The 25,186-nt window shown below is 45.4% G+C and overlaps 1 protein-coding gene across 3 annotated transcripts in view; it reads left to right on the top strand.

Moving 5' to 3' along the window:
- LOC117523434 (glutathione S-transferase alpha I-like) overlaps positions 1 to 18,226 on the top strand; it is a 67,215-nt gene extending 48,989 nt beyond the window's left edge. For 2 of the 3 annotated variants that reach the window (XM_034184968.1, XM_034184969.1), the window contains exons 4-7: positions 8,319 to 8,451; positions 16,036 to 16,171; positions 16,244 to 16,369; positions 17,923 to 18,060. In XM_034184968.1, coding sequence (XP_034040859.1) covers positions 8,319 to 8,451; positions 16,036 to 16,171; positions 16,244 to 16,369; positions 17,923 to 18,060 — 533 coding nt within the window. Of the gene's footprint in view, positions 1 to 8,318; positions 8,452 to 16,035; positions 16,172 to 16,243; positions 16,370 to 17,922 lie in introns of all 3 variants that reach the window. The other variant, XM_034184967.1, reaches the window with a different exon arrangement.
- Positions 18,227 to 25,186: the final 6,960 nt, after the last annotated feature.

Raw genomic sequence — 25,186 nt, 5'->3', positions numbered from 1 at the left:
ATCCGACCAGGTGAAGGGGACCTTGGTGGAGGTCAGGGCAGTCAGGGGGCTAACTACCTGACTGTAGCCTTTAATGAACCTCCTGTAGAAATTTGCAAAGCCGAGGAACTGCTGCAGTTTCCTGCGGCTTGTTGGTTGGGGCCAATCTCTCACCGCCGCAACCTTGGCCGGATCAGGGGCGACGGAGTTGGAGGAGATGATGAACCCCAAGAAGGGCAAAGAAGTGCGGTGGAACTCGCACTTCTCGCCCTTCACAAACAGCCAGTTCTCCAACAACCGCTGTAGGACCTGACGTACATGCTGGACATGGGTCTCAGGGTCCGGGGAAAAGATGAGTATATCGTCCAGATATACAAAGACGAACCGATGCAGGAAGTCCCGCAAGACGTCATTTACCAAAGCTTGGAACGTCGCAGGGGCGTTAGTGAGGCCGAACGGCATGACCAGGTACTCAAAGTGACCTAACGGGGTGTTAAATGCCGTCTTCCATTCGTCTCCCTTCCGGATCCGAACCAGGTGGTACGCGTTTCTAAGATCCAATTTTGTGAAAATTTGGGCTCCATGCAGGGGTGTGAACACTGAATCCAACAGAGGTAACGGGTATCGGTTGCGAACCGTGATCTCGTTCAGCCCTCTGTAATCAATGCATGGACGGAGTCCGCCGTCCTTTTTGCCCACAAAAAAGAAACCAGCACCCATCGGGGAGGTGGAGTTCAGGATCAGCCCGGCAGCTAAAGAGTCCCGGATGTAGGTCTCCATTGATTCGCGTTCCGGAGGTGAGAGGTTGTACAACCTACTGGACGGGTACTCAGCGCCCGGGACCAAATCGATGGCACAATCGTACGGTCGGTGCGGGGGAAGAGTGAGCGCCAGATCTTTGCTGAAGACGTCAGCAAGATCGTGGTACTCCTTTGGCACCGCCGACAGATTGGGGGGGACTTTAACCTCCTCATTAGCCGTCATGCCGAGAGGAACCGAGGATCCTAAACACTCCCGGTGGCAGGTTTCGCTCCACTGCGTCACAACCCCGGACGGCCAATCTATTCGGGGATTGCGCTTCACCATCCACAGAAATCCCAAAATCACTCGGGAGGTAGAAGATGTTACATGGAACACGATCTCCTCCCTGTGATTTCCAGACACAACCAAGGTCACAGGCTGTGTCTGATGTGTGATTAATGGAAGCAGGGTGCCATCTAGTGCTCGCACCTGCAATGGTGACGGCAGAGCCACCAGGGGGAGCCCTACTTCCTTTGCCCATCTGCTATCCAGCAGATTCCCTTCCAACCCCGTGTCTACCAGTGCTGGGGCGTGAAGGGTTAGATCCCCACAAAGGATCGTTACTGGGATTCGTGCAGATTTGCGGGGTTTCCCCGCGTGCGTGTTATGACCCACCCTTAGCCCAGTTTCTAAGGGCGGGCGTTTGTAGTTTGACCGTTTGGGGCAGTCCTTCTGCATGTGCTCACAAGAGCCGCAGACAAAACACTCCCCGCGGGCCAGCCTCCTTTGTCTGACGTTTGTCCTTACTTTGGCCCTGCTCGTGTCCATAGCCTCCTCAGCAGGGGGAGCTGTAGCCACACGGAGCTCTCTGGCAGTGAAGCATGGGGACGACGTCACCCTTTCGGAACCGGAAGGGGGAGGGACGGCTCGTGCCCGGTCACGCCCCTCGGCCTGCTCCCGACAATGCTCATTCAAACGGTTGTCTAAGCGTATAACCAAATCGACAAGCCCTTCAAAATCCCGCGGTTCCTCCTTAGCCAGCAGGTGCTCCTTCAGGACTGGAGACAGTCCATTTACGAAGGCGGCGCGGAGCGCAACGTTATTCCAGCCGGACCTCGCTGCCGCGATGCGGAAGTCGACTGCATACTCGGCTGCGCTGCGACGCCCCTGTCTCTTCGACAGCAGCACGCTCGAAGCGGTCTCGCCTCTGTTGGGATGGTCAAAAACTTGTTTGAACTCCCGTACAAACCCAGCATAAGACGTTAGGAGCCGTGAATTCTGCTCCCAAAGCGCCGTAGCCCAGGTGCGTGCCTCTCCTCGAAGCAGATTAATAACATAAGCCACCCGGCTGGTGTCTGACTCGTACATGACAGGACGCTGTGAAAAGACGAGCGAACACTGCATGAGGAAGTCTGCGCACATCTCGACACAGCCTCCGTACGGCTACGGAGGGCTTATGTATGCTTCAGGGGACGGTGGGGGGGGGGTCGTTGAACGACCAGTGGAACGTCTGTTACGGGCCCAGGACCAGCAAGAGGAGTGGCTGCAGCAGCGCCCTGATCGCGCGCTTCCACCCTGGCGGTGAGAGCCTCCACCCTCTGGTTAAGGAGAACATTCTGCTCCGTCACCAAATCCAGCCGAGCCGTGAAGGCGGTTAAGATCTGCTGCAGCTCACTCAACACGCCTCCCGCTGACGCCTGCGCTCCTGGCTCTTCCATTGGCCGTTCAAGCTCGGGTTGACGCCCCTCGGAATACATGACGAATGGCTGAGAAATCCTGTTGGGAAGGTGTCGTAGCACGGACCCACAACAGGGGGCGCAAAGGAACGGACAATGAATAAGCCAATAAGTAACAATTTAATGTTGTGACAACACACAACTAAATTCACACAAAATATAAATAGACAATTAACACCAGGTGACGTGTGGGCAGGCTCGAAGATAGAAGACCCCCGACGAGAGATGAGCCGCGTCCCATACGGCTTCCACCACCAACGGCCTGAAGAACACCAGAGCCGCCAAGTCCCGAGTCCCCAGGTGGCCTCTGTCTTCGGCTGTCGACCCTGGTACTGCTGGCAGAAACAAAGACAGGATGGATGAGTGTGAATTCGCACACTCAGTAATCCCACAGTCTGTACACAGTTAGGAGGGAGAACCTCCACCTCCAAGTAGGAACACACTAGCAGCTCCTGTTACCACTTATCTGATTGGAGTGTGAAGCGAGGCCGTCGCTGATCACACCAAACGCCAATCCCACAGATAGGGCAGACACCACAGGATAACGGCTGCAAAAGAAGTTCAGATTATTACTCAACGATTTGAGTCAGCAGAGAAAATTACCTCTTCAGTAGTTGATTTCTCGGCGGGGAGGTGGAGTTGCAGTCCGGCTTATGTAGGTGGTGTGATGAGTGACAGCTGGTGTGATGAGTGACAGCTGTCACTTCTTCTGGGTCTGGCGCCCTCTCGTGCTTGGAGCCCGCACTCCAAGCAGGGCGCCCTCTGGTGGTGGTGGGCCAGCAGTACCTCCTCTTCAGCGGCCCACATAACAATTGCAATGGTTATGTTACTCTAGGTTTCACAAATAAGTATTCAATACAAGCGAAGCACTGTGCAGAGGTGCGAAGCTTGCTCATGGTACAGGGAGTCCCACACAGGAAGTTAGGGCTGCAGCTATTGATTATTTTAGTAATCGAGTAAGTATTCTATCGATTATTCTGGCGATTAATCGAGTAATCGGATAAAAAATACTTCTGCATTTTTAAACAACATCAATAGTCCAGGGCTCTCCCTAAGCAATGGCACGTCACTGTGCCAAAGTGTTGGCATTTTGCTGAAAGGGCGATGGGATGTGGCTTTGTTTTGTTTTCTCCAACTTGTAAAGTTTATCCATTTTTAAGTTTTTTGTTTTTTTTTAATAAAGGTTGATGGACTTGGTCCCTGCATGATTTTTTTAATCCCTCTTTCTCTTCTCTTTAAGTTACCGTGTTTGTGAAGTGTTGTGTGTTGCCCAAAAAAAGCAAAAATTAAAAAGTCAAACACTCAGTGTGAGTATGAGGGGAAACACAGAAGAAAGAGTGGACTTCTGCTGTTTGTCAGTGTAGCCGGGGGGGACAGAGCTGTGTCTCTCCCGGTCTGAGAGCCCCTCACACTGGGCAGAGAGAGACAACAGCCAGCCACCGGGTCAGCAGTCCCTCCCCACGTAGAGCAGACCGTGTGTTTTTTAAAAATAGACAAACACACTGCTTCGCTTTAAATGCACAGTAAGTCTATTTCAGATGATCAGTGTGGACCATCTTTCTCTTAAAAGGCTTTATTTTACTCTATGTGTTGGAAAGCGGTAGCTATTGTTGCTAATTTGATTAGCTGTTATGCTCCAGTCTTCTGTTTTTTTTTCTGCGGATGTTGCAGCGCCACACACAGGCCTGGTATATGTACTACAATGTTAAACGAAGCTTTGAGGCACACAATTTGCCTCGAACATTTTTTTGTAATCGAATTATTCAAGTTACTCGACTAATCGTTTCAGCCCTACAGGAAGTGCCAAATTTTGAGTCCACAGTGAAACAGGAAATGTCAAATCTCAAACACTTCCTGGATCGACACTTGCTGGATTGACAAACGAGATCCACTGAACTATACACTACGTGGAATGGCCGTCACGGCTGAGCGAGTGAAGCCAAGCCGCTGCATTGTCGGCCATCTTGCGTCCCCCAAAAGGCTCAAACGCCGCACAGTGGAATCAGGTCGATAGTATAGGGTCAAACTCACCGATTTCTGCAGAATGAAGCCCTTCGTCGAGCTGTTATGTAATATTATTAAGCTCTGTTAAGGCCATTTATAAGACTTGTACACGCAGTGTAATTTTTGATAGATTACTAAAGTAAATAGAAACAAAAACTTGTTAAATCTATGGACATTATAAGCTCTTGCAATGCAACACTATTTGAATACTTTCTATCATATTATACGCTTGTGAACACACACAAAGCCCCCCCCCACACACATAATGTTCATTTGACACACACACACACACACACACACACACACACACACACACACACACACACACACACACACACACACACACACACACACACACACACACACACTCAAAACACCCCCAAACGGTGCACATCAACCACAATCAAATGCACAAATACGTTTTAAAGTGTCCCTGCCACGCCATGACGTTTTTACATATTCTTGAAGAATAAAAAAAAGCTTTTTCCACGTTGTCTTTGGTTTTTACCATAAAATTACACTGAACAAGGATTTAGACGTTTCGTTACTCATCTAAGAATTTGAATTTACCGCCTCTGAGTTGACCTACTTTTTCGTTGCGATGTATGTGACTTCATGCGAGTAGTTGTGTTGCAGCGCCGCTCTGTTTACCAACACGGCAGACACGGACAGCGAAGGCATAGTGTGCGATTATAGCAAAGATTTAAGTGACATATCGATTGTTTTTGAAGAAGATGAGGAAGTTTCTGATGAAGATATTAACGGTGTAAATAATGAGCGGCTCCAAACCGTGTATGTTCCAGCTGAACGCGACAGAAAGAGGATGTGAAGAGCAGTATGTATATCCAGTGCCAAATTTTGAGTCCACAGTGAAACAGGAAATGTTAAATGTTCCTGGCATGGTGGAGCCAGGGTTGCACTGGTCTCCCCTGAAATCCGATTGGACACAAATGATTGACATGTCACGGCACTGCACGTCTGGTTGAAAAGAGCTGCACTTTGAAATCAGTGGGTCACACTGACTGCTAGGTTCCTCCTGTCCAGTAGTTAGTGCTGTGTTCCACAAAAAATTCTAATTCACTTTAGTAGAAGAAGAAAAATGTTTGCCTCAGATTTGAACTGAACACGTCATTTGAACCATGGACTAATAATCACACCAAAGTTATATTGGTGAGTAAATGACCGTATTTTATGCCAGAAATGAGGTCCAGGTGGTTAGAAGCTGTATTTCTTCTTTAATTTGGGTTGTCTTATATATGCATGTGTCTCCAGTGATTTTTAAACAAGCAAGCAGCTGTTGATTAAATAACCTCTTAATTTTGCTGCCTGAAGGACTTAACCTCTTAATTATGATCTCTGAGTGACATCAGGATGATGGATGCATTTCACTTAAAAATACACATGCCACGGAGTGTTTCTCAACTGTACTCAAAAGTACTGGAACACTTGACATTTCACACATTTTAATTTGTTTATGCAAATATTTAAAATGTTTAAAATTTTAAATGTTTATTTCAAATACAAATAAATCAATCAATCTAAAGTTACCTTTCTTAAACTCAAACTGAAAGCAAATGTCCACAACTTGATATAAATTAATTAAAAATATAAAATACAGCTTCCTGCTAAAGTGGTGTAGAAGAGGATTTTCTTAAAAAGAAGACCTGAACGTTCAGCTACAATTTGCCAGAAAGTACACTTGAGATGCAAGCCTAGATTTGATGTTTTGGTGAAAGAAACTTTTTGTATTTCTTCATAATTGATGTAAAAAGCTGAAAGGCAAAAAAAATGAAAAATGCTTAAAAAGGCGGGGGAAGCTGAAAGGTTTTAGCCATGCTCATGCTCCCAAAAACCATTTTATTAAAAAAAAAAGTCTGAAGGACCTAAATGACATGGTTAGATGGTGAGGAGCTTCCAAGCATGTGAGAGGCAAATAAAGAAAAATGCTTAAAAAAGCAGGGGTTCTTGGTGGACAGAGCCCCTCAGCAGCTGAAAGTAGGGCTGCAGCTATCGATTATTTTAGTAATCGAGTAGTCTATCGATTAATCGAGCAATCAACAGTCCAGGGCTCTCCCTAAGCAATGCACATTGTTGCTGCGTCATCACGCTGACTGTCAAATTTAGTGGATCTCGTTATGTTTTCCTGGGTAATCATTTATTTTTTCATATCTTTACATGTTTTGGATCTTTCCTGGTTTCAGGAGCTCAGCCAAAGTTGGCGATTGGATGTGGCGTTCTGTTTTTTGTTTTCCCCAACTTGTAAAATTTAACCAAGTTTTTTTTGTTTGTTTGTTTTAAGGTTGGTGGACTGGGTCCCTGCGTGATTTTTTTTTTATCCCTCTTTATCTGCAATTCCCCTTTGGCTGACCTGGTAGAGTTCTGGTCTTTAGTTCAAGCAGTCTGGTGTTCAAATCCCACTGCCGTCCCGGCCACAAAGATAGGTCCTCCAGTCACATTATTATTATTATTTGAGTTACCGTGTTTGTGAAGCATTGTGTGTTGCCCAAAAAAGTGAAAATTAAAAAGTGAAACACTCGGTGCGAGTCTGAGCAAAACACAGAAGGAAGCATGGAGTGTGGCCGAGGACGGAGATGTGAGGGCAGTGCTGAGCCTCTCACACCGAGCAGAAAAAGGCAGCCACTGGCTGCCGCGCGAATAGCCACTCCCCACGTAAAGTGGAGAGCAGGCAGCGGATGAAACTGTGTTTTTTGGTTAAAAACAGAAACACGCTGCTTCGCTTTAAATACACAGTAAACTATTTCAGATGATCAGCGTGGACCGTTTTTCTCCTAAAACGCTTTATTTTACTCTGTGTGTTGCATTAGAAAGATGTAGCTATTGTGCTAATTTGATTAGCACTTACACAGCTTTTGCATGCTCTAGTCTTCTTCTGTTTGTTTTTCTGGGGATGTTACAGCACCACACACAGGCCTGGCATATGTACTATAATGTTAAACAAAGCTTCAAGGCACAGAATTTGCCTCAAACATTTTTTGTAATTGAATTATTCGAGTTACCCGACTAATCGTTTCAGCCCGAGCTGAAAGGTTTTAGCCATGCTAATGCTCCCCTGAAACATTTACTCCCAAAAAAAGTCTGAAGGACCTAAATGACATGGTGAGATGCTGAAGAGCTTCGCTCATTCATGTCCGTGACATATACATATTAAAAGAAAGGAGAACAAAGAGACATTTGATGTAATTTCCTTGTACAGTCCAGAGGGGCACACTTCTACAATGTTCAGTAGGTGACGTGTTGCACCATTGTTGTGAAAAGTGAAACTGTTCATTTGATCTGGAATTTGTCACTTGTCAGAGAAGTATGTTGGACAAAGGGAGTTTGGTTTATTGGTGTTTTATTAGCAGAAAATACCATAGACGTATCTGGATCTTCTCATTTCTTGACAGTCACCATAAAAGATGGTCCTGAAAAGGGGACTTGCTGTTTAGAAATCAAGCTGACCTGATGTTGACCTTGATAAATGACCTTGTTGAACATTTGGTTCTTTGTATGGTTTCTGATTTATGTTTTAAAGGGCTTCAAGTGTTGCAGTGATTGGCTTTCGGACATCCTTTCTAATGATAAAACACATTCCGTCTGTGGTCCTGTAGTCTACAAAGGTGGATGCAGCTTTCTGAGCAACAAAGCTATTCACTACAGATGGTTTGGGCACCTGAAACCACTCTTCTTAAACTTGTACCATGACTTGTACTTGATGCCTGTGGATTGTTTTGTTGTTGTTTTTAACTCTTAAGGGCACTCTGAGAGCTTGTAACTCCCACAAGATCCAGTTGTCTCCTGTTTAGATGGTCCCAGTTGACCTTGTAACTGAGAGATTCATCTGTTTTTTGTCTGCAGATGGAGATCTCATGTTTCAGCAGGTTCCAATGGTGGAAATTGACGGCATGAAGCTCATCCAGACAAAGGCCATCTATAATTACATAGCTGAGAAGTACAAGCTCCATGGGACTGATCCCAAAGAGCGAGTCATGTATGGCTTTTTTTTTCTTCTCAATCAAGTCACAATTTCATATCTGATGACTGACTCGCATGTAAGGATGCACCAATACCACTTTTCTCCAGACTGAGTACAAGTACATACATTTGAGTACTCGTCGATACCGAGTACCGATTCGAATACTTCATGATACCATTACAGTTTTATGATAACTTTGAAAACATGTTTTATTCATCAGTTGTTCCTTACTTGTTGACTGTAACTGCTACCAGTATCATTAAGTTAGTTTTTATTTACAAATATTTCACTTAAATCATGTAACTTCACTTTTTGATGACAACAAATTGTCTTTTAACATTAATCGTGTGTTTCCTAATAACATGACACTGTCAGACATCTCACTGAAATGTAACCTGTGGACTTCAGCACTACAAAATACACAACATCAATAACTGAACTGAAACTGTCCGTGAGTAACTATATTTATGTCTGTGAGGACTGAAAGCCTTTTTTTGAAAATGTGAGGGCAAGTTCTTTTTGATGAAAAGAATCTTCACTGTGTTGTCAGCTGTGAACCTGTTTCTGTTTTTTATCTTCAATGTGACACTGAGCCAAACAGCCTTTCACTCTCCATACTATTTTGTAACTTTTAATTAAACACATACAGGTAACATACACAAATACAAACCATAATTTTTTTTCCCCACAAAGGTGGAACATGTAAACATTGATGAGCACAGCGTGGGCATGCATGCGCATACAGTGTCGCGCAGCATCTCCACAGCACACAGAGGCAAAACGGAGTAATTGTTGTGACACAACAGGGGGCGTAAATGAAAGGTCAATGGAAATACGAAGTAACAATTTAATGTTGTGAAAAGTGCACAACGGATACAGATACAATTCAATACTACAGTCAATTATGAAGTTGGTGTCGTGTGGGCAGGCTCAAGGATAGGAGACGCCTGTCCAGAGAAGAGTCGGAACCCACCCGATTTCCACCGCCAACGGATCTGGAACACCCCGGAGCCGCCAAGTCCTGAGTCCCCAGGTGGCCACCGTCTCCAGCTGTCAGATCGGGTACTACTGGCAGGAAACAGAAACAGTCAAGAGTGGGTGTGTGTGCACACACCCAGTAAAACAGTCAGCAGGTAATCCTTTAGGAGAAAACACCACCTCCTGATCTCACTACTTCCTTTTACGTGCAGCCTCCACTCCACGAGTGTAAGAGTGAAGAGCGGGAACGCCAACTCTTACCAACTCCCTCCAACTCGGCAGACAGTGGAAAGCTGCAAAACTCAGAAGTACAGTTCACCAGCTACCAGCTCAGATGCAAAAGACGTCACAACTTAGCTTAGCTGAATTACGCAACGGTTAAGTGTCTACCTGAATGGTTTGACGATTTCTCGGCAGAGATGTGGTGTCTTCTCCCGGCCTTTATGGGTGAGGTGTGATGAAGGTGATGAGTGACAGCTGTAAATTCCAGTTCATGGCGGCGACTGCGCCCTATGGTGCCTGAAGCCTGCCTTCAGGCAGGGTGCCCTCTGGCGTTGGGCCAGCAGTACCTCCTCTTCGGGCGGCCCACACAACAGGACCCCCCTCTCAACGGGCGCCTCCTGGCACCCGACCCGGCTTGTCGGGGTGACGGTCGTAGAAGTCGGCCAGGAGGACCGGGTCCAGGATGAAGCTCCGCTTTACCCAGGAGCGTTCCTCGGGTCCGTACCCCTCCCAGTCCACCAGATATTGGAATCCCCGGCCCCGTCGACGAACGTCCGGGAGCCTGCGGATGGTCCACGCAGGCTCTCCATTGATGATACAGGCAGGAGGCGGCGCTGGTCAGGGAGTGCAGAGGGTGGAGGAGTGACAAGGCTTGATCCGGGACACGTGGGAGACTGGATGTATCCGCAGTGAAGCTGGCAGCCTCAGCTTCACTGTGGCCGGACTGAGGACTTTGGTGATCGTGAACGGTCCAATGTATCTGTCCTTCAGTTTTTGTCACTCGACCTGCAGAGGGATGTCCTTGGTTGACAGCCATACCTCCTGCCCGGGCTGGTATGCAGGAGCCGGGGTACGCCGGCGGTCTGCATGGTCCTTAGCCCTCGTCCGGGCTTTCAGCAGGGCAGAGCGGGCTGTGCGCCACACCCCACGGCACCTCCTGAGGTGGGCCTGGACCGAGGGAACCTCGACCTCTCCCTCTATGGCTGGGAACAATGGGGGCTGATACCCCAAACATGCCTCAAAGGGGGAGAGGCCGGTAGCCGAGGAGATCTGACTATTATGGGCGTACTCGATCCAGGCCAGATGTTGACTCCAAGCCGTCGGGTGCGCGGCAGTTACACACCACAGGGCCTGCTCCAGGTCTTGATTCGCCCGCTCTGCCTGTCCATTGGTCTGAGGGTGGTACCCGGATGAGAGGCTCACGGTGGCCCCCAGTTCCCTACAGAAACTCCTCCAGACTTGCGAGGAGAACTGGGGACCACGAGACTATGTTCGTGGGGATACCATGCAGACGCACGACGTGGTGGACCAGGAGGTCTGCAGTCTCCTGGGCCGTCGGGAGCTTCGGGAGGGCCATGAAGTGGGCCGCCTTGGAGAACCGGTCCACTATCGTCAGGATGGTTGTCATTCCCTGGGACGCAGGGAGACCTGTGACGAAGTCCAGGCCTATGTGGGACCAGGGGTGACGAGGCACTGGCAGCGGCTGGAGGAGTCCATGGGCCTTTCTATGTTCAGCCTTGCACCTGGCGCAGGTGGTGCAGGCCTGGACGTACTCCCGGACGTCGGTTTCCAGTGATGCCCACCAGAAGCGCTGCCGGACCACTGCCATGGTTCTTCGCACCACTGGGTGACAGGAGAGTTTGGAACCGTGACAGAAGTCCAAGACCGCAGCCCTGGCTTCTGGTGGGACGTATAGCCTGTTTTTAGGTCCATCTCCGGGGTCCGGGTGTCGTGTCAGGGCCTCCTGGACGGTCTTCTCCACGTCCCAGGTGAGGGCTGCGACGACAGTGGACTCGGGGATGATGGTGTCCGGTGGATCTGACAGCTCTGGCTTGACCTCCTCTTCATGCACCCGGGACAGTGCATCGGACCGTTGGTTCTTGGTCCCGGGGCGATACGTGATCTGGAAGTCAAACCCGACCGAAGAACAATGACCAACGGGCTTGCCTGGGGTTCAGACGCTTAGCGGTGCGGATGTATTCCAGGTTCCGATGGTCCGTGAAAACCGTGAAGGGGACCGTGGCTCCCTCCAGAAGGTGTCTCCACTCCTCAAGAGCCTCTTTCACTGCCAGAAGTTCCCGATTGCCGACGTCATAGTTCCTTTCAGCCGGGGGGTCAACCTGCGGGAATAGTAGGCACAAGGATGGAGAACCTTATCAGACTCCCCACTCTGGGACAGCACGGCTCCTATCCCTGAGTCAGAGGCATCCACTTCAACTATAAACTGGCGATCAGGGTCAGGCTGCACCAGAACTGGTGCAGTCGAGAACCAACGTTTTAACTCCTTAAACGCGGCTTCGCACCGATCTGACCAGGTGAAAGGGACTTTAGTGTAGGTCAGGGCTGTCAGGGGGCTAACAACCTGACTGTAGCCCTTAATGAACCTCCAATAGAAATTTGCAAAACCGAGGAACTGTTGCAGTTTCCTACGGCTTGTTGGTTGGGGCCAATCTCTCACCGCCACAACCTTGGCCGGATCAGGAGCGACGGAGTTGGGGGAGATAATGAACCCCAGGAAGGATAAAGAAGTGCGGTGGAATTCACACTTCTCGCCCTTCACGAACAGCCGGTTCTCTAACAACCACTGCAGGACCTGACGTACATGCTTAACATGGGTCTCAGGATCCGGGGAGAAGATGAGAATATCGTCAAGATATACGAAGACGAACCGATGCAGGAAGTCCCGCAAGACATCATTAACCAAAGCTTGGAACGTCGCGGGTGCATTGGTGAGGCAGAACGGCATGACCAGGTACTCAAAATGACCTAAGGGGGTGTTAAATGCCGTGTTCCACTTGTCTTCCTTCCGGATGCGAACCAGGTGATACGCATTTCTAAGATCCAATTTTGTAAAGATTTGGGCTCCATGCAGGGGCGTGAACACTGAATCTAACAGAGGTAACGGGTATCGGTTGCGAACCGTGATCTCGATCAGCCCTCTGTAATCAATGCTTGGAGGGAGTCCGCCATCCTACTTGCCCACAAAAAACAAACCAGCCCCCATCGGGGATGTGGAATTCCAGATCAAACCGGCAGCTAGGGAGTCCCGGATGTAGGTCTCCATTGATTCGCGTTCCGGACATGAGAGGTTGTACAACCTGCTGGACGGGTACTCAGCGCCCGGTACCAAATCAATGGCACAATTGTACGGACGGTGCGGGGGCAGCGTGAGAGCCAGATCCTTGCTGAAAACGTCAGCAATATCATGGTACTCAGCTGGCACTGCCGCGAGATTGTGGGGGACTTGAACCTCCTCCCTAGCTATTACACTGGGCGGAACCGAGGATACTAAACACTCCTGGTAGCATGTTTCGCTCCACTGCATCACAACCCCAGACGGCCAATCAATCTGGGGATTGTGTTTTAACATCCAAGGATAACCCAAAATCACCCAGGAGGTAGACGGTATTACAAAAAACACCATCTCCTCCCTGTGATTCCCAGACACGACCAATGTCACTGGCTGTGTCTGGTGTGTGATTAATGGGAGAAGGGTGCCATCTAGTGCCCATACCGACAAAGGTGACGGTAAGGCCACCAGAGGGAGCCCAACCTCCCTAGCCCATCTGCTATCCAGCAGATTCCCCTCCGACCCCGTGTCCACTAGTGCTGGGGCGTGAAGGGTGAGATCCCCACTCAGGATCGTCACTGGGATGCGTGTGGATTTTCAGGGTCTCCCCTTGTGGTTGTTATGGCCCACCCTTAGCCCAGTCTCTAAGGGCGGGCGTTGTAGTTTAACCGCTTGGGGCAATTTTTCTGTATGTGCTCACTCGAGCCACAGAAAAAGCATTCCCCACGGGCCAGCCTCCGTTGTCTATTCTCTGATTTTACTTTAGCCCTGCTCGTGTCCATTGCATCATCAGCAAGGGGAGCTGTTGCCACATGGAGCTCTCTGGCAGTGGAGCGGGGGGACGGCGGCACCCTTTCGGACCCGGAAGGGAGAGGGACGACTCATGCCCGGCCACGCCTTTCGCCTCGCTCCCGACGATGTTCCTCCAATCGGTTGTCTAACCGTATAAGCAGATCAATAAGCCCATCGAAATCCCGCGGTTCATCCTTCGCCAGCAGATGCTCCTTCAGGACCGGAGACAGTCCGTTTGCGAAGGCGGCGCAGAGTGCAACATTATTCCAGCCGGACCTCGCAGCCGCGATGTGGAAGTCGACTGCATACTTGGCTGCACTCCGAAGCCCCTGTCTCATTGACAGCAGCACGTTCGAAGCGATCTCGCCCCTGTTGGGGTGATCAAACACTTGTTTGAACTCCCGCACAAACCCAGTATACGTCGTTAGGAGCCGTGAATTCTGCTCCCAGAGCGCCGTAGCCCAGGCGCGTGCCTCTCCTCGAAGCAAATCTATAACATAAGCCACCCGGCTGGCATCCGACGAGTACATAACAGGACGCTGTGAAAAGACGAGCGAACATTGCATTAAAAAGTCAGCGCACGTCTCAACACAGCCTCCGTACGGCTCTGGGGGACTTATGTATGCGTCAGGAGACTGGGGGGGGGGGGTTCGTTGAACAACCACTGGAATATCTGTATCTGGCACTCGGGCAGCAGGAGGAGGTGCCGCAGCAGTGCCCTGCGCGTGCGCTTCCACCTGAGCGGTGACAGCCTCCATCCTCCGATTGAGTATAACGTTCTGCTCCTGCTGGTCCCTGTGCACCCTGTGTTTCCATTGGTGGTTCACCTGATGGTTGACGCCCCTCGGGATCCATGACGTGGTCAAGAAATCCTGTTGTGAAAAGTGTGATGACACGGACCCACAACAGGGGGCGTAAATGAAAGGTCAATGGAAATACGAAGTAACAATTTAATGTTGTGAAAAGTGCACAACAGATAGAGATACAATTCAATACTACAGTCAATTATGAAGTTGGTGTCGTGTGGGCAGGCTCGAGGATAGGAGACGCCTGTCCAGAGAAGAGTCAGAACCCACACGATTTCCACTGCCAACGGATCTGGAACACCCCGGAGCCGCCAAGTCCTGAGTCCCCAGGTGGCCACCGTCTCCAGCTGTCAGATCGGGTACTGCTGGCAGGAAACAGAAACAGTCAAGAGTGGGTGTGTGTGCACACACTCAGTAAAACAGTCAGCAGGTAATCCTTTAGGAAAAAACACCACCTCCTGATCTCACTACTTCCTTTTATGTGCAGCCTCCACTCCACGAGTGTAAGAGTGAAGAGCGGGAACGCCAACTCTTACCAACTCCCTCCAACTCGGCAGACAGTGGAAAGCTGCAAAACTCAGAAGTACAGTTCACCAGCTACCAGCTCAGATGCAAAAGACGTCACAACTTAGCTTAGCTGAATTACGCAACGGCTGAGTGTCTACCTGAATGGTTTGACGATTTCTCGGCAGAGATGTGGTGTCTTCTCCCGGCCTTTATGGGTGAGGTGTGATGAAAGTGATGAGTGACAGCTGTCAATTCCAGTTCCTGGCGGCGACTACGCCCTCTGGTGCCTGAAGCCTACCTTCAGGCAGGGCGCCCTCTGGCGTTGGGCCAGCAGTACCTCCTCTTCGGGTGGCCCACACAACAGTAATTTTAACATTATTTTATTATTTTTTCTTTGTGGATCATGGGTTGCATTCAGACAGAATTGCCGTTGCCTGTGGTAAATGAGCTGTTAATGAGGATCAGCGACACTTTAAACTTCTGGTGCAAATTGCTGCCCATGGAGGAGGAGAAGAAGGTCCGAACGCAGCATCACAGACATCCAGCAAATGGATTACACCTGTAGCGGACCGAGCCGCTCTCCCATTGGCCTGAAAAACACCAACACCAAGGGTTGCAACTCACCAATCTGATGGACAATCTCCGCTGCTGAAACCCTGATCTGAGTTCTGACGGAGCAACTGTGGTGCAGTCGCAGAGTGCCAAAGTCACAGAAGGACTTTTTCAGCCACAACAAGGAATTAAAGTATTTTCAGATGTTGTTTTCCAAACTCAGGAGGATTTGTGTGGATTATTTTTCTTCAGGATCGTGTGATGATGAATTCCACCGAAACAGGTAAGACTTTATATTTACTCTGTGTGTGAATTTACTCTGCATGAGGACTGCGGCTTTCAACCAATCAACAGACAGCATTGACGGACATATTTTGACTTATGAGTAAATTACATGAAAGCCTGTCAAAATCCATAAATTAGCCCCGTCATTGTTTAAGCCGCAGTGTTCAAAACGTATGAAAACAGTAGCGGCTTATAGTCCGGATATAACGGCGCATGTGTGTGAAAAGAGGTTGACGTCGCACTGCTGTGAAGGGGTATTGGGTGACATAGTATCAGAGAAGTTTTATGATTACAAGTACTAGTAAATGAATACAGGATCGGGCCGATACCGATACTGGTATCGGGATTGGTGCATCCCTACTATCATGCATAACATTTGTTCTTCAGGATCAACATGTACTTAGAGGGGTTGATGGATCTCATGGAGATGATAACAAGGCTGCCTTTAATTGCAAATCCAAAGGCACAACTGGACACTATTGAGAGCAAAGCAAAGGAGCGCTACCTTCCTGTGTTTGAAAAGGTAAAATCACTTTAATATAATGTGATTACAGAGTGTGAGGCTTGAAGGATTGATGGAATGATAACTTTACAGGCACTGTGTGAGAAAGTTCACCTGGTGGGCGGAAGACTGACCTGCGCAGATGTGCTCCTGTGTGAGTGCACATTGATGCTGGAGGAGAAATTTCCTGGAATCTTGGCTGATTTTCACAACATCAAGGTGCCGTCCTGGCTCCAATTTTGATATGCAAACCTGTGATTCATACACAACATAGTGTTCATAATAATAATAATGCTACGTGACTAAAAAGATTAATCCGGGTTTTGAGTATATTTCTTATTGTTACATGGGAAACAAGGTACCAGTACATTCAGTAGATTCTCACAAATCCAACAAGACCAAGCATTCATGATATGCACACTCTTAAGGCTATGAAATTGGGCTATTAGTAAAAAAAAAAAAGTAGAAAAGGGGGTGTTCACAATAATAGTAGCATCTGCTGTTGACACTACAAACTCAAAACTATTATGTTCAAACTGCGTTTTAGCAATCCTGTGAATCACTAAACTAGTTTTTAGTTGTATAACCACAGTTTTTCATTTCTTCACATCTGCGAGGCATTAATTTTGTTGGTTTGGAACCAAAATTTTGCTCGTTTACTAGTGTGCTTGGGGTCATTGTCTTGTTGAAACACCCATTTCAAGGGCATGTCCTCTTCAGCATAAGGCAACATGACCTCTTCAAGTATTTTGACATATCCAAACTGATCCATGATACCTGGTATGCGATATATAGGCCCAACACCATAGTAGGAGAAACATGCCCATATCATGATGCTTGCACCACCATGCTTCACTGTCTTCACTATGAACTGTGACTTGAATTCAGAGTTTGGGGGTCATCTCACAAACTGTCTGCAGCCCTTGGACCCATAAAAGAACAATTTTACTCTCATCAGTCCACAAAATATTCCTCCATTTCTCTTTAAGCCAGTTGATGTGTTCTTTGGCAAATTGTAACCTCTTCTGCACATCTTTTATTTAATAGAGGGACTTTACGGGGGATTCTTGCAAATAAATTAGCTTCACACAGGCGTCTTCTAACTGTCACAGCACTTACAGGTAACTCCAGACTGTCTTTGATCATCCTGGAGCTGATCAATGGGTGAGCCTTTACCATTCTGGTTATTATTCTATCCATTTTGATGGTTGTTTTCTGTTTTCTTTCACGCGTCTTTTTTTTTTTTCCATTTTAAAGCATTGGAGATCATTGTAGATGAACAGCAGCCTATAATTTTTTTGCACCTGTGTATAAGTTTTCCCCTCTCCAATCAACTTTTTAATCAAACTACGCTGTTCTTCTGAACAATGTCTTGAACGTCCCATTTTCCTCAGGCTTTCAAAGAGAAAAGCATGTTCAACAGGTGCTGGCTTCATCCTTAAATAGGGGACACCTGATTCACACCTGTTTGTTCCACAAAATTGACGACCTCACTGACTGAATGCCACACTACTATTATTGTGAACACCCCCTTTTATACTTTTTTTTACTAATAGCCCAATTTCATAGCCTTAGAGTGTGCATATCATGAATGCTTGGTCTTGTTGGATTTGTGAGAATCTACTGAATCTACTGGTACCTTGTTTCCCATGTAACAATAAGAAATACTCAAAACCTGGATTAATCTTTTTAGTCACATAGCACTACTATTATTCTGAACACTGCTGTATCACTCATAATGAACTCATGAATACTGTCTGATTTTCCTCCAGGCTTTCCAGGGCAGGATGACCCAGCTGCCCGCAATCAAGAAATTCCTTTCACCTGGGAGCAAGAGGAAGCCGCAGGTAGATGAAGAGATGTTGAAGACCGTCGAAAAAGTCTTCAAGATAAAATTTCCTTTGCCATGAAACCTATGATTGTCATTATGCACCATGTAGAAGACGTAGACCAGCTGTAGTTTGTGCTCGGTGAAAAATTCACAAAAAGAAACAAATCGATTATGTGCATGACTCAAATGTACTCAGATTATATGATTTAAGATTTTACAAAATAAATTCTTACTGTGGCAACCCCTACAGGTCACCAAAAAAAAGATTCTCAAACTAGGGTAAGAAAAACAAGCAGAGGCGTGGTCCCAAGTTACAATAACTCAGTTTTTATTTTCAAATATTTAAAATGGCCAACTTGTGTTGTGGTTAAAAATTAATTAACAAACAAAGCATGGAGGGATTGGTCAGCAGCAAGGGCTTACCGGTGAAAAGGAGACACCAGCAGTGATGGTCCCTAAAGAAAGAAATAAGCACCCCAGTCACACATGACACACACACACACACACACCACAATCACACTGTGAAGGTCCAATCCTGTGGGGTGGGTGAAGCACAACACACCAAAATCGAGGGATCCAACACCCTGGGCCCCTAAACCACCACCGTTGCCCCACAACTGAAAAACAAATAAACAATCCCCCCAATGAGACATAGTTAAAAAAAAAGATTTAAAATTAACCACAAACTAGACACACACACACACAAAAAAAAACACATTAGCCAATATTAAAAAGAAACAATATATGTGCAATTAAAAGAAAAAGGATAAAATAAAAAAAACAAAAATTACTAGACTCTACTCCAAACCCCCACAAGCGCTACTGCGCAAAGAGGCCTGGATATGTTGCGGGTGTCTAAGTTAGCCACCAGGGGGGGTATGTTAACATTAACACGTGCAGACAACACGCTAAAACTAAGTAAGGCAAAGCAGCAGCGGTCTCATGCAGCCGGTCCAGAGCCGCTGTCCACACCAGAGATCAAGGAAGGAGCCGCTTAATAACAGGAAGGGAGGGAAGAGCTCCACAGCTGCTGATGCCAACGTAACGACCTACTGATCACAACACGATAACGTGCTGCACCGGGAGTGAGGCAAAAGAAACCAAGTGCTGGAAGTGGAGCGGCTAAGCGTGCACGCTCAATACCATGCCGAACCAGGAAGGGCCCACCCATAAGGCACCACTCCTTCTGAAGTGCGCCCCTAACGAGGATTGGATGAACCAAATGACAATCAGGGGAGAGACAGGGAATACTCCTCCTGTTACATTACCATGCAGTTCTGTGTCAGTTCAGATTCTTTTAAAAAATAAATACTTGGGGGAAATTTGGCTTTGGTCTGACATGATGTTAGATTCCATGCAAGATGTCATACTAAGAGCAATTTACTTTGGTGGCATAGTTCAAAAAGAATTTATGGTTGGACTTGAGACAAATTGCAAAAGTTTTCAGTTAAAATCTCTCTAAATATATGATTTTATTTTATTCATTCTGTCAGTCAAATGAACCTAATAAAATGTAGGAAAATACATTTTGAACACTGTAAAATTCAGCATTAATTGGATGTTTTTATTACATTTTATAGATAAAAGGTGAGAAACACTAGGTAGAACAAATATTGTATTTAAGGTGCCAATATTGACTTCAAGATGCTTTAAAATGTTATTACTGATGGTTCTTATATGCTATTTCAGTCTCTGAATCACCCATTTTTCCCAAATGATGAATCATCAGTTCTGAAGGATACTTGAAGAATGTATTAAGGCTAGTCAGGTCCATAAGTATTTGGGCAGTGACAATTTGTACTTTTGTCTCTGTGCACCACCACCATAGAGTTCAAACTAAACAATCAAGATTTGCTTGTAGTTTAAGCTATTGGCTTTAATTTAAGGGGTTTAATGTAGATGTTGCATTTAGGAATTACAGCAGTTTGTATGGTTTTCATCCTGTGCTAAACTGGCATCCCGTCCAGTGTGTACTCCACTCCTGTTACCCTTAACTAAAGGTAGAGGGTATAGAAAATGAATGAATGTATGTATGCTTTTTCCCAGCTTTAGTTCAAAAGTAACTGGACAAAATAAGGCTTTTTCCTCTTTGGCAATCGACTTGTAACACCTTGGTGGAGAGCAGTGCTAACCGATTGGCTAAGGCAAGCAGTTACCTAGTATATTCTAATTTGTCATCTTAATGGGTTTATTTAAATTTAGTAAGGTAAACATGCACACATTTTCTTCTGTAGGGAACTCCTCCATGGTACCAGACACTTTTGATATTTTCATTTGTTCACTGATCACAAGAAGCCCTTTACAGAGTGTTTTTAGAATGCTCCATGCAATTACATTGTATTGGTGTTTACTGCATGATGGTGTTTGTATTCTACATCAGTACTGCATTGATTAATTCTGTATGTGTTCCAAGTGAAAACATGAAACCCCACACATCTAAAAAATAGAGTCTGGGCTGAAAGATGTAAAAAAAATTATATAAAAATTATAGGCTGTTCATCTACAATGATCTCCAATGCTTTAAAATGGACAAAAAACAAACAAACAACAACAACAACAAAAACAGATGCGTGGAAGAAAACTGAAAACAACCATCAAAATGGATAGAAGAATAACCAGAATGGCAAAGGCTCACCCATTGATCAGCTCCAGGATGATCAAAGACAGTCTGGAGATACCTGTAAGTGCTGTGACAGTTAGAAGACGCCTGTGTGAAGCTAATTTATTTGCAAGAATCCCCTGCAAAGTCCCTCTGTTAAATAAAAGACGTGCAGAAGAGGTTACAATTTGCCAAAGAACACATCAACTGGCCTAAAGAGAAATGGAGGAATATTTTTTGGACTGATGAGAGTAAAATTGTTCTTTTTTGGTCCAAGGGCCGCAGAGTTTGTGAGACGACCCCCAAACTCTGAATTCAAGCCACAGTTCACAGTGAAGACAGTGAAGCATGGTGGTGCAAGCATCATGATATGGGCATGTTTCTCCTACTGTGGTGTTGGGCCTATAGATCGCATACCAGGTATCATGGATCAGTTTGGATATGTCAGAATACTTGAAGAGGTCATGTTGCCTTATGCTGAAGAGGACATGCCCTTGAAATGGGTGTTTCAACAAGACAATGACCCCAAGCACACTAGTAAACAAGCAAAATCTTGGTTCCAAACCAATAAAATTAATGCCTCGCAGATGTGAAGAAATCATGAAAAACTGTGGTTATACAACTAAATACTAGTTTAGTGATTCACAGGATTACTAAAAAGCAGTTTGAACATAATAGTTTTGAGTTTGCAGCGTCAACAGCAGATGCTACTATTATTGTGAACACCCCCTTTTCTACTTTTTTTTTTACTAATAGCCCAATTTCATAGCCTTAAGAGTGTGCATATCATGAATGCTTGGTCTAGTTGGATTTGTGAGAATCTACTGAATCTACTGGTACCTTATTTCCCATGTAACAACAAGAATTATACTCAAAACCTGGATTAATCTTTTTAGTCACATGGCACTACTATTATTCTGAACACTACTGTATATAAAGGCTAAATGGGAAAGATTGAAATGTACAGAGCTCAGCAGAGAGCTGGGAGATAAGTCCAACAGTAGTAGTCTTGCAAAGGAAGGCAGCTAGGTACACAGATAAGAAAGAGAGAGATTTTTAAACCAAAATAAATCACACATCCCAAAGTAAAGGTTTGTTGCTCTGGAACATCAGTAAAAGTGACCATTTACTTTCCACAAACTGACAGAAAACCTTTTATAATTTCAATAAAATGACTTAAAGACAAATAAAGTAGTTGAGGGAATGCCTTCTGAGTCATTAGGTACATTTTTTTCCCTACTAACTGCACAACATTGTATTGCACAGTGTGAGCTGTAATTTAATGTGCATGCACTCACACATGCACACAAACAAACACACATCATGCATCATGCAGGGCAACTGATCTCCAGGAGCAGGACTGGTGACCCTCGACCTACTGCATTTGAGCATTTCATGTGGTCTTTTAGGGGCACAACATGCAATGTGTGTTTGATATGATCCCTGTCTCATCATCAACCGCAATTATCAAAACTGTTTGGACATAAAAATTTATCTGCAGAGATCTTATCTGCAGATGGTTGTCCTGGAAGGTTCTCTCTCCACAGAATGCTGGAGCTCTGACAGAGCGGCCATCGGGTTCTTGGTCACGTCCCTGACTAAGGCCCTTCTCCCGATTGCTCAGTTGAGATGGGCGTACAGCTCTAGGAAGAGTCCTGGTGGTTCCGAAAGTCTTTCATTTACAGATGATGGAGGCCACTGTGCTCATTGGGACCTTCAAAGCAGGAGAAATGTTTCTGTACCCTTCCCCAGATTTGTACCTCAAGACAATCCTGTCTCAGAGGTCTACAAACAATTCCTCTGATTTCATGCTTGGTTTGTGTTCTGACATGCACTAACACCTGTGGGACCTTATATTTAAACAGGCGTGTGCCTTTCCAAATCATGTCCAATCAACTGAATTTACCCCAGGTGGACTCCAATTAAGCTGGAGAAACATCTCAAGGCTCAAGGATGATCAGTGGAAACAGGATGCACTTGAGGTAAATTTTGAGCTTCATGGCAGAAGCTGTGAATACTTAGATACATGTGATTTCTTAGTTTATTTTTTACAAATTTGCAAAAATCTAAAAAAAAAAAGAAAAAAAAAAGGTTTTTTCATGTTGTCATTATGGGGTATTATGTGTAGAATTTTGAGGAAAAGGCTCAAGCATAACAAAATGGGTAAAAAGTGAAGCGCTGTGAATACTTTCCTGTTGCAGTTGACATGAACGTAATTATCATGACATTGTGGGCATTCATTTTCAAGAAGTAGAAGTCCGACTATATGTAGGCCCTGAGGCGCATTGTTGACAGTGGCAGTGAAGCATATGTGAAGCTACGACTCGCCCTGGACAGGACACCAGAACAACACAGGTTACTTCCCCACCCAAGGTCATTACATACCCATTTACAGATGTGTGGACTGATGTGTCCAAGGACACAGACAGATAGCGTAACCGAGAATCAAACCCTGCCAGAGATATGTTAGCCACGTTCTTTATCCCACTGTGTTAGTTGCTCTACATTTTAAGGCATTAAATACATTTTTCATGTGTATGCGCTCACCATGATGCTTAAACGGAACAAGTGAATTCAAAAATTGAAAAAATGTGTTATGTGCTATTTTTGTAATGATTACCTCCACCAAGAAGGTAGCATTTTTACTGGCATTTATCTTTCATTTTTTTTGTCTGTAAGCAGGATAACTCCAAACGTAATAGGCGTATTTCAATGAAATTTGGTGAATAGATAATACAACCCCTGGCAAAAATTATTGAATCACCGGCCTCGGAGGATGTTTATTCAGTTGTTTAATTTTGTAGAAAAAAAGCAGATCACAGACATGACACAAAACTAAAGTAATTTCAAATGGCAACTTTCTGGCTTTAAGAAACACTATAAGAAATCAAGAAAAAAGATTGTGGCAGTCAGTAACTGTTACTTTTTTAGACCAAGCAGAGGAAAAAAATATGGAATCACTCAATTCTGAGGAAAAAGTTATGGAATCACCCTGTAAATTTTCATCCCCAAAACTAACACCTGCATCAAATCACATCTGCTCATTGACATTGACCCTATGCCATGACATTGACCCTATGTGTCTTTTTGCAAGGAATGTTTTCACAGTTTTTGCTCTATGGCAAGATGCATTATCATCTTGAAAAATGATTTCATCATTCCCAAACATCCTTTCAATTGTCCAAAATATCAACGTAAACTTGTGCATTTATTGATGATGTAATGACAGCCATCTCCCCAGTGCCTTTACCTGACATGCAGCCCCATATCATCAATGACTGTGGAAATTTACATGTTCTCTTCAGGCAGTCATCTTTATAAATCCCATTGGAAAGGCACCAAACAAAAGTTCCAGCATCATCACCTTGCCCAATGCAGATTCGAGATTCATCACTGAATATGACTTTCATCCAGTCATCCACAGTCCACGATTGCTTTTCCTTAGCCCATTATAACCTTGTTTTTTTCTGTTTAGGTGTTAATGATGGCTTTCGTTTAGTTTTTCTGTATGCAAATCCCATTTCCTTTAGGAGGTTTCTTACAGTTCGGTGACAGACGTTGACTCCAGTTTCTTCCCATTCGTTCCCCATTTGTTTTGTTGTACATTTTTCGATTTTTGAGACATATTGCTTTAAGTTTTCTGTCTTGACGCTTTGATGTCTTCCTTGGTCTACCAGTATGTTTGCCTTTAACAACCTTCCCATGTTATTTGTATTTGGTCCAGAGTTTAGACACAGCTGACTGTGAACAACCAACATCTTTTGCAACATTGCGTGATGATTTACCCTCTTTTAAGAGTTTGATAATCCTCTCCTTTGTTTCAATTGACATCTCTCGTGTTGGAGCCATGATTCATGTCAGTCCACTTGGTGCAACAGCTCTCCAAGGTGTGATCACTCCTTTTTAGATGCAGACTAACGAGCAGATCTGATTTGATGGAGGTGTTAGTTTTGGGGATGAAAATTTACAGGGTGATTCCATAATTTATTCCTCAGAATTGATTCCATATTTTTTTCCTCTGCTTGGTCTAAAAAAGTAACCGTTACTGACTGCCACAATCTTTTTTTCTTGATTTCTTATAGTGTTTCTTAAAGCCAGAAAGTTGCCATTTGAAATGACTTTAGTTTTGTGTCATGTCTGTGATCTGCTTTTTTCTACAAAATTAAACAACTGAATGAACATCCTCTGAGGCCGGTGATTCCATAATTTTTGCCAGGGGTTGTATAATATAATCATATATAATACAATATAGGGAATGAATGGTTATCCGGAATACATTCTAGAACTGAGATGGGGAAGAATGTTTGGCACATAGCAATATTTAACTGACAAAGTTGTGACAGCATGGTGGTGAAATTTGTTGAGCAGATGGATAATGCACTAGAAAATAAGGGATTTTATTCTGAATTTGATCCTGAACATATTTTGGATCCAGAAGACATTTGAAGCATTCAGGAACATTAAAAAAGTAATAATAATGAACGTCGGTAACATTCTGTGAGCAGATGACTAATGTCCTCAAAAATATTTTATGTCATTTTTGAGTCATTATGGAGCATCTTCTGGATCCAGGATGCAAAATACACTCAACAAAAATATAAGCGCA

This window comes from Thalassophryne amazonica, chromosome 13, assembly GCF_902500255.1.
Source record: "Thalassophryne amazonica chromosome 13, fThaAma1.1, whole genome shotgun sequence".
Lineage (NCBI taxonomy): Eukaryota > Metazoa > Chordata > Actinopteri > Batrachoidiformes > Batrachoididae > Thalassophryne > Thalassophryne amazonica.
Note: the sequence above shows the minus strand (reverse complement) of the source record. Positions and strands in the feature narration are given on the sequence as shown.